Here is a 16,956-nt window from a genome sequence, read left to right on the forward strand (position 1 = left end):
CTGACTATTTTTAACTGGTTAAATGAACATTATCACACATTTAATTCACTGTCTGTACATGTTTTTATTTTTTTTCTAACCTTTGTAGGTGCTATGGCCTGATATCCATCTATTGATAGTTCCTAGATGAAATTTGCTGTTGCATCACATGGGATGCCATGAGATTGCATTTCTCTGAGTAACTCATCACATTTCAACAGTTACACGTTACGGAGCGAGGTCAGTGGAGTCAGTTGTTATAATCAACAACTGCTTCTCTGTTGTGTCTGTTTCCTAAGCTCTGTTGTTTGTACAGAACATGTAGGCTGCCTTTACAATGAACACACAGGAAATTACATTTGGTGCTTGTGTTGTGCTCTTGTGGTCTTTAGGATTAAGTTCAGTTTGTTCCGTCACTCTCCCTAGTGACACTGGCACCTGTTGTTGCTATGGAGCCTGAGCAGCAGAAACGCGGCTCGGTCACATATGTCCTGCTGTAAAAAACCTATTGCATAGAGGTGAGTTGAACTTTCCACGCAAGCGAATGTGCAGCAGACTAAGTGTTGAAAGTGTTTACTCCTTTGGGGGGAATGTTATAGCTGGCATACTGTAAGTCTGGCCTGATTTCTACTATTTTGCTGACCTGGGTGCTGCTCACATCCAGAGAGTGGAATTGCCACAGCCACATGGGTGCAACATAGACTGCTTAGGGCTGGATTACCAGACAGGAAAAGTAAAGAACTGATGGCTGTTAATTGGGCTTTTGTAATTGAATTAAATGCAAATTTGTTAGAGGACTTGCATGTCTGGAGTTCAGTATCAACAAAGGTGGGTGCTGCATTATTTCCCAATCTCGTGGGCCTGTCTTGGACAGGGGACCTGTATCAAAATCTAGATTTACCTTCATCGTGTGTTTAACCAAATTATCATGCTTTAACAGACACAAAATCTGGGGCTGGTGGTATTTCAGGGTGAGAATTCAAGTTAGTCTATAATAAAGCTGCCATTTATAATCTGGTCCCCAAGCAGGTTAATCTGCCCATTTCTTCCCTGGAAACCTACTTGTCACTACAGACCATTTATTGGCCCTCTAATATGTATACGTGGAGTTGGTGAATTTCTCTAAAACAACTACTGTAATACTCATCTTCTCAGTGTGTGTTATTTAGATTATTTGTTAGTGATTTAGTCTGTAATTTTGTAATTTGTGATTTTCATAATATCCTATTAGAAACTCTGGGTTATATTAACTCAGTGTAATCTGAGCAGTTTGATCTGGAGCCCTCTTGCAGCAAGCGTTTAGTAAATAAGTGAGAGCTGACACCTCAGTGGCCGGAGATCATTTCCATATTCAATAAAGCAGACAGGAGGTGGTGTTTTACTGGACCCGCAGCAGTTAAATGGATGTGCAACACACTTTCCCTCTGGCTCTCATTCACATGTCTTTATCAGAGGTCTGCAGCGCTAATCCTCTTAAATTCTAGTCAGCAGAGGCGGAGCAAACCTCTCATTGCGTTTTACAGTTTCCTCCCCGCTCATTTTACCGTACGAGGCTTGCTTTTGAGGCGGGGGGCGCACGGCCGACGGACTTCACCGCAATGTGTAGTAGTGTTGTGGTTTTTCTGTAGAGTAGCTGTGTGAAACGGTGTGTCGGAGAGAGGGAGCAGATGCGGCACTTGCCATGACTTGTCCCAGGAAGCAGAGCTTTCACGCGGCGTTGATCTTCCTGTTTGTCGCCCAGCTGACTGCAGGTAGCTAACAGACCCCACTCACTCACTTTGCATTATATCAGTCAAATGCATTCATTTAATAAAATAGCCTACATTGTATTATGTAGTTAGTTATTATGTTGTTAAGTTTTATGTGAGTTATTAAACTACCTACTGTGCAATCTCGGCTAACCAGGATTAATAGTTTATACTTTTTTTAAAAGCTTGTTCTCTATTCAACAGTGTAGGGTTATGTCAGCAAACACCATGATTTAAGTTTCTTTAACTTTGAAGGACACATTATTTTATACTGTAGCACCAAAAAGATTATAAAAAGTGCTTTTGCATTTAGGTTCTTTTCTGTTGCTGCTGAAGCTCTGGATTCAAAGAGTTATATAAAGACAGTAAATAAGCTTCAACAAACAACCTGTTTTTCTTAGAACTGAAAAAAGTGAGTGCTTTGTGGAAAAGGCAAACCAGTTAGTTAAATAATATTTGCAGAATATTGCCTTTTCAATTTCAGACATGTATCTGTTTGTTCAACAAGAATTTAAAGTTGTTGATTTAATTTAAAACAAAGTCTAATTTGCATGACTAAATTATACTAAAGTTGACACAATCAGTTGATTAGTCAGCTGACCAAAATTAATCTGCAGCTATTTTGATAATTGATTTCTCATTTCAGTCAAGGAAAAAAAAAAAAAAACAAAAAAAAAAAAACAACAACAACAACAAAAAACAGACTCTTCTGTGGTTCAAGCCTCTCTAATGGGAAGGTTTGCAGCCTTTCCTTCTCATTATGTTGGCACACTGACTGCTTTTGAGCTGCTGGTTCAGACTAAACAAATAATTTTGAGATGTCACATTGGGCTGTAGGAAATTTTGATTTGCATGAGTTATCATTTTCTGACATTTTACAGAACAACAACCCATTGTGAAAATAATCAGCAGATTAATCAATAATGAAAATAATCATTAGTTGCAAATGATAGTCTAATTAGATATTATGAAGTGGGTGGTCCCCAAGCTGTAATGATAAAATACATTGTAAATGAAGCTCCAGTGGCTGTTGGAAACACAAATACATCCTATACATTTAGAGTAAAAAAAAAGCAATCAGTGAGAATGGAAGTAGAAGAAGTAGAAGTAGACTAGGAAAGATGTCCACACCCTGCACCTATGGCTGTCATCCACCTGGTTTGTTCTGATGTGAGCCCTGCTGAACAGGTGTGCAACACCAAACAGCAGCATGTGTGCTGACCTTTTTCCTTTGTTTTTGCCTGCTAATAGTTCAGACTTTGAATAAGACATTAACACCAAGTAGAAAAAAGTAGAACATACTTCTTTGACAGCAAGGTGAGTCAGAGCAGCTTCAGCATATTTCCAACGGAGCAACCAGGTGGCTGGATTAATCTCAGAAGGGACGCAAGTTTGGCAGACTCCATCTGGAAGCAGACATTTCATGTTTTACACACAGAAATAATAGAAGTTCACATTTTATTTTGCTAAATATAACTGAACACACAAATTTCAGGTTATCAGAGCTGGTTTTCTAGGAAGTGCCCACATTCCAGGCTGTATAATGCAGGCAAATACATCTAACTGGGCTGAGAATTATGGTACTTCTCTTATCTATTTTTGCTGAAGATCCTCTCAGCACAAAGTTTCTCTAAAATGTTATTGGATTGTCCGAATTACTGAAAAGGTTACACGGATAGATAGAAATTTACATTTGCTGTCTTTACATTCTTGTGCCATTTTCAGTACGAGGAATCTGCCTGCTTCAGCGACTACCCTGTCTTTGATGCTCTTTCCAAGTCAGTTTGGTCCATTTGCATTGTTTTAAAACAGCGAGATGCGTCTCCATCAACACTGGATTCAACATCGGTGATAGATATTGTACAGGATAACTGCTGCATCCACAAAATTGTATCCTCAATGCACAAAATGAGTTTGTAACACCTTCAAGGACAAGCGACAACAAAAAACAATGGTTTCAAAAAAGATTGTAGTTGTTACACCTGAAAACTCATATTCTGTAACAGTTTTGCTCCATTGTTGAACTGTGTTGTGAGATGTGCAGCACATTTGCTTAACTTTCATTGATTTTTGGTTCTTTCACACAGTTTTTTTTTATTTAATTTTTTTGGTTATGGCTCATTCTATATCAAACTGTGCAGAGAAAAAGAGCTTTTTAATTCACAATCAGTAGCATGTACAGGACAGGGACAATCCAGGCTGATCACCTGCTGTATGCCACAAAAAACTGAAGCAGAGAGTGCGGAGAATGCAGCTGTAAGATGTAGGGGTCTGTGAATATAAGGTGGGAAATTCTAGTTGCCGAATTTTTGTTAGCGTCATATTAGACTGTGTGAAGTTCAGTCAGGCTGCAGTGGAACCTTCATGTAAGGCTCGAAGATCTACCTTCCACTATCCTCATAATTCATTGAGGGAAGCAAGAGATTTATTTTTTTCCATGTGTGATGTTGGAAGGTCTAGAGACTCAAATTTGGTCACACCCACAGAGGCCAGAGACTTCACCTTTCATGCTAACACTGCTGATGGTTGCCAAGGCTGGATTTGTCACACAAAGATTCAAGGTGTCTGACTAGAGAAACTATTATCCCATGTGACTGAAATGCAGCAGAAAACACAGCTAGAATTTTTATGTTAATTTTATTTGATTTACTTTATTAAATCAATTTGATGTAATGTGTTGGAAAAATAAGGTTTCTGTCTTTTTGGAGGAGTTAGTTGTTGTTTTTTTTTTTTTTTTTTTTTTTTTTTTTTTGCTCCAGCATTTTTTACAACAATCAGCAAGAAATGATAAAACACACACACACACACACACCAATGTTCACTTACTAAAATGCTTTAAAAACACCCTTCTTATTCCTCTGTTACAGAGTTACAGTATGTTCAAATTTTGTCCTTGAGAAAGTTGTTGCCAGGCAACTCTCAGATAAGCTGTAAAGTCAAAACATTTTTTTGTCATATTCCTGTCAGGTTTTCCCTGAACTTAAGTCCCAGTCTCTTTTGTTACCTCCTGATTTTGTCAGTGGTCTGCTTTACTGCTGGTGAAGCTTTACAAGGCCCTTTAAAAGATAAGGTTGGTGAGGCAAAATTTGTTTTGACTGAACCCTATACCACCAAGATGGTGTGTCACTGGTGCATCAAATGCATTTTAATCTGCAGCTGAAAATCATCACAGTCCCTTAAAATGCACTATTTATTTCTTTACGAGTAACATTTATCTACTGAGCCTTTAAAAGAACTGAACTATATTTGTCACTGTTTAACATTATAATGTGCTTAAGACTGAATGCACAAGCAAGGTAGAATTTACTGTCATTCTCTCTAGAATATTATTGAGAGACTCACTCGTTGTTTTTTTATGGGATTTGTTGAAATATGCCAGCCTTGTCTTTTGAAGTATTTGCTGGTCCATCTTAGTTGATGAACTTCAATACTGGATTTTCAGGAACAACCCTCAAATGCTTCTCTACATATTTGTTCTAGTAGAGGTTTTTGTTGTGGCATGCTCCAGGGATCAGTCCTTGGTCCCATTCTGTTCTTTCTTTAGATCTAATTTAAGACTCTGACAAAAAAGAGAAATCATTTCACTAACCGTGCATTTGAACCATGAAAACCAAATTCAAAGCTCAGTCACAAAAGTAGGAGCCACTTGTGATGAACTTTGACCGTCATCTCAAAAGAGTTTCCTAATGTTTCTTCCAGCTGTGCAATGTATCGTTTAATGTCAGTTCTTATCTGCTAAGATCTGAAAATGATTTATCAGTGTTTTGGGTTTTTTTTTCTTGGAGGGAGTATTGCAAAACACGTGCAGTATACAGCACATACTTAGACTGCTCCAGTTCCAGGCTTAAAGGGATAAAAATTGTCACTGGTAGTCTTTTAACATTTAACCCCTCACACAGTTCAGACATTCAGAAACAGTCCAGAAACTCTGACAGTGGCAGGTTTTCTGAATCACTTCACATTCAGTGCTGCCCAACACAAAGTCAATGAAAAATTGGATCAGCTTTCTTGGAGGTCTGCAATTAACCAGGAATACTAGAACTCCCTCACATCAGGTGTCAAGGATGAACTCCAAATGTCCTGCTCTCAGGTGTTGCTTTGGTACTGTGGGGGCCTCTACTTGTATTAGCATAGGTAATAATTTATGGTTTAAAAACTTAAAAATAAAAATAGTTCCATTAAAAATATTCTGACAGTAATTTCCAATGGGCGGGCATGGCAGCCTTTCTTATCAGTCACTCACAGTGTTATCAAACAAAGCATGACAGCAGCTCCAAGTAGAACACAAGATTATCTGGGTGTTAAAGTAAGAGGCCTTACTCCGGTTCCTCCACCTCCAGCCATTTAAGAGCATAGACCTCCTTACATAACAGGAGCATCCTGCTTCTAAAGTGTTAAACACCACTGACCATGGCATTCTGTGAAGGAAATTGTTTGTGTGGTGTCCTTTTGCCCCTTTGCAATTTCACAAATTGATGGATGAACTACCAGAAAATGTCTGTGAAGAAAACAGTTATCTAAGCATCTTGACTAATACAATATGTTTCAGGTCTTAAGTGTGTGTGTCATCTGTGTGCCAACCACACCTGTGAGACGAGCGCAGACGGCGCCTGCTGGAACTCTGTGATGCTGATCGACGGGAAGGAGGAGACGGTAAAGTCCTGCCTGTCGCCCTCCGAGATGAAGGGCCAGGTCTTCTGCTACAGCTCCCGTAACGTCTCCAAGAGGAACTGCTGCTTCACTGACTTCTGCAACAACGAGACTCTGCACATTCACCCAGGTACAGCCAATATTATGAACATTACTTTATTTCAACAGATGATGGGTTTAACAAATGACGGTGCTTCTGAACTGATAATTTTCCTTCTGTCTCTGGTTGGAAAAACAATTAATCCATTCAGACAGTCAGCTAATGTCACACTGCTCAGCAGTTACTGCGTTCAGTTGACAGCAGCACCAGCCCAATCACTGTGGGATTTCCCACTCATTCTGGCCCCGGCTAGACGAGGTGGATGCTGATCCTACTAGATCCTGTGACATAACAAATCTGGCAGAGGCAATGGGACGGCGGTTAGTGATCCTCCCCCCCTCCCTCCCCTGATTTATAAATAAATACTTTGTCAGGCATGTAGCCCTACTGCAAGTTAAAAGCCTCTCATTGGTCTGCTGGGTGGAAGTTGGCTTTAAAGCAGAGAGGGGGGATTACTTTATACCTGTGGATATAAAACGCAGGGGAAAATGTTGAGAGGTCACATGTGCCACTGTGGTCCATAGAAGATTTATAAAGAATCATAAAGAATCTTTTTTATTTGGCCAGCTCAGGGCAGGTCTACCTAACAAGCTTAAAATACATATATTTGACAATATATATGATTGTTACTGATATGATTAACATTGGCATTCATGTAAAGTTGTGCAAAATGCTCCACTGTGTTCACCAACTGGCTGCTAACTTAGTCTGTTTGCTGGGGAGGTAGAGTACACTGGGCTTGTCAGACTTGATTTAAAATTGCACCAAGCAACTACATTATTTATTCTTATAATCTATTAATCTGCCAGTTATTTCCTCAGTTAATGGATTAAATGTTCTTTAAAATAAATGCCTGTCTTATTAGCCCAGAGCCCAAGGGTGTGGTCTTCAGATGTTATGATATGGGAACAAAGAAGCTCTGATTTGCACACAGATTGTAGAAAAGTATAAGTAGTTAATACAAAAGAACAAAACTAATCAGTTTAGCTGGGGCACCTCAGTTGATTCTACTATTCTGGTGGCTATATTCATATTTCAGATGGGGCTCTGCACCTCTTAGAAGAGAGTAGCCTAGGTTTCATCTCCCTGCAATGTTTAAACATTTGACCGTATTTACTCCTGGTCATAGTGTGGAATAAACTGTGGGTTCTTTATTTTTGACGCTAAATAAAACAATTAGATTTATTCAGCTAAAATGATTTAAGGTAGATGGAACTGTCAGAGAATCGTCACTTTCATAAAATGTGGAGGTTATCCGGGAGATGTAAAGTGAGGAGCGCTGCAGACTGTTGATGAGACGGGTCAGGGCAACAGCCTGAGGGTGTGATGGTACTGACTGTGAATGAGGACACTACAATCAATCTGTTCCACAGCTCTGCTAAATATCAGTATGGGAGCTTCTGTGGTGTGTTATTTATTTTTTTATGCATGAAAACTTCATGTTCTCAGTGCTGTGTGACTTCTGTGCAGGCCTAAACATTACAACACATTTGAAGTTATGCATTGAAGTTATAGTAGGTAGTGGTTTTGTGTAGCTGTATTTACAGTTTTGTTCAGTTTATTGTCCTTTAACACCTTGACAGGGATAGCTTCTGTCTTCTCACTATTATTTTTCATCATTTATCTAGATATCGTGTCCATCGAACAGTTTAAAAGTAGAAATGGCTGCTGAGGTTACCTCCCTGTCCCTTGCAGAGTCACCTAAGAGGAAAAAAGAAAAACAGTTACAGTTTATAGTAGGTCTTTTGCCACTGGGCCAGAGGAGAGTAAAGTCTTGTTTTGCACCATATCTGCTAAGCTCCAGTTGGACACATGGCAGGATATGTATTTAGGTAAAAGGCTAAAGATGTCTTAGGAAACTGTGGTTTAGTTCAGGACATATTGCTTTGCACATTGGGCCATCTGCAGATGTTGCATGTTTGAGGCTCTCCTGGTGAGGACATTTTACTGCTTTGGGGATTCAAAAGGATGAAAAGGCTAAAGAAACATGGAACCACTTTATTAGGTTTAGGTTCTTCAAGTCTGTATTATTACAATATTCACATGCCCGTGTGTGTTGAGAGAGTTATTAGTTCCTGCAATCATTCCTGAAGTTAAGATGAAACTACAGCGATCTAGTTTAGTTAGAATCAAGTATCTTCCAGCCTTTTAAGTGCAGAATTCTTTCTGCTTTATTTCCCCAGACCTATCATTAAATTGTAGTACTATTTTACATTGCTATTACAATAGTTCACTGTGAACACTTTTTGTCAGCGAATCTGTAAATCTCCTATTATCATAGCGCCCACCAGCTCTGCTATTTTTGTTTGTGTTGAGATCTCCTTTGTACACCCACAGACAGGGTGAAGGTCACAGACAGAAATGCCAGGTTACATTGTTTTCACAAACCCACAATTTATTAGAAGGCCTCACAGCGCACCTGTTTTTGATCAGCATGTGTCACCTATTTAAATCAAGAGGCATGTTGCAAGAAAAAAAAAAAATTCAATTTTCAATTCAACATTTCAATTTGGACTTTTGTTGAGCTTATTGGTGCAGTGCCTCTGTGTGTCTTTGTCACTTTCGATTAATGATATTTATGGGCAGCGATTAATATTTCTGGCACTCCAGGAAAAAAGTTATGTCTGCCACAATTTTTGGCAGACATAACTCTGCATCTGCCAAATGTACAATTTCCATTTCTAAAAAAAATTTAAGACTGCCAAATGGCTATGTCTTAACTTTTGCTGAGCCTGTGTTAAGGTCAGAAAATTGTTATACAGTACTTCAGGCGAGGCTGTCTGCATATTTCAGCTGTAGTAAAAAAACACCAGTAATAATATACTCTTCACTTGAGAAGATGATTTCCATCCACATTCTGTTGTGCACAACACACTTAATGCGATAACTGAAAACGACCACCAGGGGGTGGAACAATCACAGAGAGCCCAGTGACAAAAAACATAGTTGCTTCTACTGATTCTTTATCTTCAGAATTCATATTCAGGGAACAATGTGGTAATTATATTGGATTTCATGGATTTACAATGACATGTTGCAAATGTGTTTTCGATATCAGAGAGGCCTTTGGAAGAACCAGGCTGGAGCAGGCTGCAGCTCACTGTGGTGATCGTGGTGCCGTCCTGCCTGCTGTGTGTGGGGATCCTTCTAGGTGTGTTTGTTGTGCAGGGCCACCACTGTGCCTACAGCCGAGCCCACAAGCAAGACCCAGAGGAGCCTCTGGATGACCAGATGCTCATGTCACCTGACAAATCTCTCAAAGATCTGATCTATGATATGAGCACCTCAGGCTCTGGATCAGGTGAGAGAAACACTGCCAGCTGTCTTACATATGAATATTAGAAACTGTTAAGGATTTAGTAATGACTTTTACTAATAGCATTCTGGCATTCCTTCCAGCTGTAATCTACTGAGACAACAACCAAAAGAAGACAAAGACAAAAATCTTCTCAGCCGCGCATAGTCTTACTGATGGACTTATTTGCTTTGCATTTTGCAGGTCTGCCACTGCTGGTCCAGAGAACCATAGCTCGGACCATTGTCCTGCAGGAGATCATAGGGAAGGGTCGATATGGTGAGGTGTGGCGGGGCAAATGGCGAGGAGAGGATGTGGCGGTGAAGATCTTCTCCACCAGGGATGAGAGGTCCTGGTTCCGTGAAGCAGAGATTTATCAGACCATCATGCTCAGACATGAAAACATTCTGGGCTTCATTGCTGCTGACAACAAAGGTGTTTGAACATTTGGATGTACACTGAGCTCTTTAGTAATGTTTAGTAATCTTTAGTAATGTTGATAATCTTGATGATTTAAGATACACTTAATCATCCTCACAGTTCTGAGATAACTGTGCCAGCATGTGACTGTATTATTTGCTGTGTGCTGCAGATAATGGCTCGTGGACTCAGCTCTGGTTGGTGTCAGAGTATCATGAGCACGGCTCCCTGTATGACTATCTGAACAGGTACACAGTTTCGACGGAGGGCATGATCATCCTGGCTTTGTCAATAGCCAGTGGACTGGCACATCTCCACATGGAAATCATTGGCACGCAGGGTGAGGCTATACTTAATGAATAAGGAATATGAATCCTAAGGCAATGACTGCGTATCAGAGAATTGAAAGGATTAGGTAAAGCCACCATATCCTCCAACCTCCTTTGACATTACAGGAGAATTATCGTAAAACCTAAAAAAACCAAGGTATTCAATTTACCATGATATAAACCAGAGAAAAACAGCAATTCCTCACTTTGGAGAAGCTGCAAATAGCTCATATTTGGCATTTTGTTCTTAAAACCTGTTGGTGACACATTTTCTACCAACTAACAACCGAGTCACTAATCAGCTTGGCACTACACTGTGTGCCTGTATTATAAAACCTAAAACAATTCAGCTGTTTTCATTTATATTCATTTAGACCGATGGCTGAGAGGTTGTGGTTTGATGATGTTAATACGACACAAAATACTACAAAACCTTGGTGCAGATGTTTTTTTTTGCTCCTTTAATCTTGTAAAAGTTTTTATCTGAAAGATCAAAAACATATGTCTCGATATAAAGCATTTTTTCAGGCTTTTAACATTATTTGTTATCTTTTTGGTTCTAGGGAAGCCTGCCATTGCTCACAGAGACCTAAAGTCTAAAAATGTCCTGGTGAAAAAGAACGGCACAGCAGTCATTGCAGATTTGGGTTTGGCCGTGAAACATGACTCCAACACCAACACCATAGACATACCGTCCAACCACCGAGTGGGAACCAAGAGGTTGGACATACATTACAGTGCAACACACAATTAAAACACACAAAATGGAATCACTTCAAACCTGGTCTAGTTTATTTGATGTGCTGGGTTTCCCATGAGTTCCTGGAACTGGAGTAAGTCGGCCTCTGAGGCACTCTTTTCTGCAAGACAAACAGAATCCATAATCAAAAACACATATTCATCCACTAGTGAGTCCTAAAATAAATGATTTGATGTGAGAGTGCAATCAGGATTAATATGGGAAAAACAGTTTTTTTCTTCTTGCTAACTAATTCACGAATATATATATAAATATATATATATACAGAAATTAATGCTATTGCTGATGAATTATGAATTTGCTCTCTACAAAGTGGGGTCAAAGTCCTAAAAAAGGTCTCCGGTCTGGGAGAACATAACATTTGACCAATTAAGCATTAAGCTTGTTTTTTCTGCAGCTGCTATTTTGATGACGATAGTGTGTCCTGCGCTTCTGAATTCAGAGAACATGTGACAAATATTTACAACAAACCCCCACACTCAAATCGATTAAGGAAATCCAAGAGACACTGTTTTTTTTATTGACATTAGACCTTAATCATTTTGTCCTCTGCAGGTACATGGCCCCAGAAATCCTGGATGAGTCAATCAATATGAACAGCTTTGAGTCATTCAAGCGGGCGGATATCTACTCGCTAGGCCTGGTGTTCTGGGAACTGGCCCGAAGATGCTCTGTGAGGGGTACTTTAAATGATATTATTTATAGAAATAGTTGATGGAGAAGTCATCAGGAAAAACTGATGCAAATCATCCCAGTAACAATTAGTTGTAATGTGCTACGCCAATTTGTCCCTTGCACACATCAATTTAAGGTAGTGTACATAATTTTTCATACACTGTGCATCATCAGTCCTGTGTGTGAAGAAAAGAATGATCATAAACAAAATCACAATTTTTCTTATTGTAACAGGACTTCATGAAGATTTCCAGCTGCCTTATTACGACCTGGTGCCTTCAGATCCCTCAGTCGAGGACATGAGGAAGGTGGTGTGTGATCAGAAACTCAGACCCAACATTCCCAACCAGTGGCAGAGCTGTGAGGTGAGATGGGAAAATCTATCTGATATATCATCATACACAGTGATACAAAGTGAAATGAACATGCCAAATGCTTGAAGGATAACTCTGGTTTATTACAGCACAGGTGTAGTAGAGTTGTTCAGTATGTGAATCCACGAACTGAATGATTACACTGAATCATCATTTCTACTAAATGAATCAGTAGCTTTTAGCCTTGGAGCTCCCCTTAATGGTTACCGAAAGCAGTATCATCAGCTCTGCTTCACAGCATGATTCTTCCTAGTTAGACCACAAAAGCCAAAGGAACAATCATGATGCTGTAACTGTGCTGTGGTTTCTGAGAATAGTAGAATTATTAACAGTGGTTCTATCAGTCTAGTTTGTGTTGAACTTAACAAAACAGTTACTGACCTGAAAACAGTCAGAAATAGACTTCAGTCTGTGGTTAGCATAGAGATTAATAAACTGCATGGTCAGCCAATAAGGTTTTTTGAGCTAAGCAGAACAATTTGAATCAGCAAAGTGATTCATAAGTTTCACCTCAATTTTGAAGCTGTGGCCATCACATCTCTCAATCATGATTACACATTCACCAAAGTCACCCTGGAAATCTCTGTAATAATCTCTCATTGTACTGGGAAATTTTGCACAGTGACCTATTCCAACTGCATTAAAGGCCTCAATGCCACAAAACACGTGCTCATGTCAGATGGTTGAACACTGGCGGTTTGGAGGGTCTGTGTTGTTTTAACTATGTGAAACTGAGATTCACACAATTACAGCCACTTCACACAGGGAATAACCAGTTGTGATGACATGATAAAGAATGAGGGATTTGAACGTCTCTCTCAAGCTTTCTTGTTTTCATCTTTCACGCAATCACTTTTACTGTCACTTTTCATGGAGACTGCCAGAAGTGATGCCAATTTTCACGATTATTGTGTCAAGTGTGGGCATTCAGAACAGTAGAGGAGGTATAAAAAATCTCAGGCAGTGCTATGTACATAGTTGTCCATTTGAAGCATACTTAAGTAGGGTTGATCAAAGACGAACTAGGAAGTCTGGGTAATAAATAATTTAAGTAAATCAATAATAATTCATTTACTTTTTCTCTCTCTAAATAACTTTGACTAACCAGGATGCCTGTTTAAAACCTGTATAATTTTAATAATTTTAGCAATATTGCTGTGTTCCCAGATCTTAGCAGTTCTTTTGATGAGTCCAGTGTTAGAAATAAAGAAAGAAATGCTGAACAAAACTACATAAATAACACCCAAGTTGTATGACACCAGGAATTTTCTTTAAAGCTTAGACATTAAACAGACACAAAACCATAAGAGCAAAGGTGGAATGACAAACCTTCTTAGCACAATTCTTAGCTTCATCCCTTATTCTAACACGCATATATTATTATTATTAATATTATGCAGATTAATCACTTTTGGCCACCAAATAAAACATTATTCCAGAGGTTAGCTCACTCCTATTTGATAATTGCCATTTGTAGATTTACACATGGTAAAGCTAAACTCTGATTACCTCACACTATTTATTCAATGAAGTCAACACTGTTTCCTACTGTTTTCCTATTGTCTACATGCTGTTTTGGCTTTTGTGTTAATGCTGCTGTCTCCTTGTTGATACTCCAGGCCATGCGAGTGATGGGCAAACTGATGAGAGAGTGCTGGTACACTAACTCCGCCGCCCGACTCACTGCGCTACGAGTCAAGAAAACCGTGTCCCACCTGTCCGCCATCAAAGACGTCAAAGAATAGTTAGATTTGTTGTCCTGCAGATCAGATCACTGGTGCTGGCACTGGTGCATCAAGAGTAACTGGGAGCAAAAACAGGGAGAACCTGTTCTCTCTAACTGCCTGAGGCTGCCCTCTTCAGGACACGACCACACTGTTCACCCTTAGAGAGCTTCATCAGGTTGTTGTTGGTGCCAAAGTATAATTGTTGATGTCTGTGGCTGCTTTGCACACTGACACCTAATCAACCAATCTGAACCAAACAGCTAAACTTTAGGTGGAAAGAGCCATATGAAATAAGATGAAATAAGAATATGTTTAATGTATGTACAGATTATTTTGCTACCTCACACATTTAAGTGCCCAAAGCTTGAAGTTGCACATTGTGATGTTTTTGTGCCATATCTTGTAGCAAACACAGTATTGCTGGGTAGGTAGTGTGCTAACTGACAATCACAAAGGATATTGGATTAAAAAACTAACTGGTTCTGACTGGTTTTAAATGACACACATACAATTATACCAGTATTATTGTACATAAACAGTTTGATGAAAGCTCCACACTTAACAGAAATGCAGCAGTGCATTTACAACTAAAGAGATTCCTTAGCTAAATATATCCAAGGGTTTTTTTAAAAACTGTGATTTAAAACTGTGATCTAGGTCTTATTATTGATTGTTAGCTGTTCAGTGTGACTCTATAGATGACAATGACAGTCGGTACAGTGGTCAGTCAGTCCAGTCCAAATAACTCCACAACTACATTTGGTGCAGACATTCACATTACTCAGAAGATGAACTCTGTGCCACTAGATGGGCACTAGAGTAGAGCTGAAGTTCATAGAGACAAACTAGTCTTCTTGTAAAAAGTTGTGTGTAAAAGGTTTTGCTTTACATAACAGCTTGATCTTTTTCTGGCACCATCCTCGGGCCAAACCTTTCTTTTTGACTGATGGTCTAAGGATTTCAAAGATGTCTCTCCATTTTAACAGCCTCTCAACTAGCAGTAAAACCACCCCTGTATCATTCTTAATCTAAAGAGAAGTAAAGCTAGGAAGTCCTACAAAGTATTTTTCACATTTAACACTTTCACACTTTCGGTTGCTTAATAGAGCAGCTCTCTGACAGCTGAATGCTAGTTTTCCGATAAACAGAAGCTCATTCATGAATGGGAAAATGTATGTTCTGTTTTCTTAAATATATAATATTCACACTAGAAACATTAATTCAAATTATACAATTTAAAGAACCCTATTCACACTTAAGAGATTCTGACAAACAAACATCTTAATTTCAGTAGAGTTAACACTGGCTCAAGGTGTTGTTTGTAGTTTTTTAAACAGGGAAAAGTAACAAATTATTTTATTTGTCTTATAAGACTGACTCAATTTTACAGAGGGTTTCCTATGGTACCACATAGTGATGATAACAGCAACAATAAGACACATTTATTAAAAAAAAAAAACTACAAAAAAGACAAAATGCTTGTGTAAATAGCAAATATAAAGCTGTGTTAATAGTGTGCATTAGCAGTGGTAGTAAATCAATTACCATTTCCGTACCATTTCACTTGGGGAGCACAGTTTGGGTAATGGTTGCACATTAGGATGACTAATGCCACTGTCAGACGTGGCCTGTAAAGCCTTGTCATAACAGGCTTAGGGAAAGTGCACACGGGTAAATCTGTACAACATGTGTGCTCATATGCTCCCACGTGTGCAGGTGTGCCCGTGTGTGCATGTTTCTGTGTGTGTCATATCATGTCAAAGGATCCCTTATTTAAAGATGTGAAACTGATTCATCACTGTAGTTTTTGTGAAACTGTGAAACTGCTGCTGTGGATAAAAAACTTACTATGTTTCTCATACACCATGGCTTTAAATTCATGTCTAGCTCAGTTCATTGTTTTTAGTTACTAAGGTGAGTTACATACTTCTATATAGCTGCTTAGTATCAGTGTTGACACATACTACAATATGTAAGTATTTTCCAGTCATAAAGGTATCAGAATTACTGGATGAAATTGTATGTAGTGTCAGCTATATTGCCTCTTAAAAATAAGCTATGTACAGTAGCCTGTGGCTGTCTTGGCAAATATCAGTTCATGTGCACATTTTTTAAAAATGTCTTTCTTTCTGTGAAATGATTAGTTGACTTCAGTCATGGAAGTGTTTGACAGTGTTGCAAAGAATAGGAAATATTAAAAATGTGCTATGTCAGTGTCTAGCTCTGCCTCTGCCCTCTGAAAATACCTATAACATACATTAGTTTTTGTCCACGCTGAGCCAAGCTCATGTATTGTCCATTGTGTCATATTTGACAGGTGACACAGAGAAGAACTGATGGCTATGAGTACGAAAGACTTATCAGTCATTCCAAAAAGGAGTGACGATCATGTGCAATTTCTGATGGTGTCTTTTTTTTATATACTGTATATGATATAGCTCAGTATTAATAAATGTGATACTGCTTTCATAAAATGAGACCTACTTTTGATTTTTAAAGCCTTAACTCATTTGGATTCATACATTTGATTTATGTAACTGTAACTGATTTCATGCCCTTGCACTGTATCGTCTCTCGTGCACTATTTATTCAGTATGGAAATAAGTGAGATCAGTGGGTCAGTCAAAGCAGTGCTGTGCACATAACTGCACGTAGGACAGAACTTCCCGGAACAACTTATCTGAAACAGGTCACTTTTATCTTCCTCATCACATTTTTACCTCAACTGACATGACTCATCCACGCTTTCTGCACTGCCGCTCTATTTGGCTGCACTGTTTATGATGTGAATTTCTGTTAGACAAAGGAAATAAAGCAGTAACACTGAGGCACATCAGCACTACATAGATGACTCATTTCATTAAGTTTGTGCTGTGAGCTGCTTTACAGATTTTTACTG

General features: G+C 38.9%; 1 protein-coding gene across 2 annotated transcripts; it reads left to right on the forward strand.

Annotated features, from left to right (window-relative positions):
* Positions 1-1,351: 1,351 nt before the first annotated feature.
* Positions 1,352-16,531, forward strand: LOC108901072 (activin receptor type-1C). 2 transcript variants are annotated; one of them, XM_018702434.1, is made up of 9 exons: positions 1,352-1,730; positions 6,277-6,507; positions 9,536-9,778; positions 9,977-10,207; positions 10,365-10,532; positions 11,085-11,241; positions 11,837-11,961; positions 12,191-12,321; positions 13,950-16,531. In XM_018702434.1, the coding sequence occupies exons 1-9, from the start codon at positions 1,661-1,663 to the stop codon at positions 14,073-14,075; spliced, it is 1,482 nt and encodes a 493-aa protein (XP_018557950.1). In that variant the 5' UTR covers positions 1,352-1,660; the 3' UTR covers positions 14,076-16,531. The 2 variants fall into 2 exon arrangements, with proteins under 2 accessions (XP_018557950.1, XP_050927718.1); XM_051071761.1 differs by having other exon boundaries at positions 12,203-12,321.
* The last annotated feature ends 425 nt before the right edge of the window (positions 16,532-16,956 follow it).

The sequence above is a fragment of the Lates calcarifer genome, linkage group LG1, assembly GCF_001640805.2.
Source record: "Lates calcarifer isolate ASB-BC8 linkage group LG1, TLL_Latcal_v3, whole genome shotgun sequence".
Taxonomy (NCBI): domain Eukaryota; kingdom Metazoa; phylum Chordata; class Actinopteri; family Centropomidae; genus Lates; species Lates calcarifer.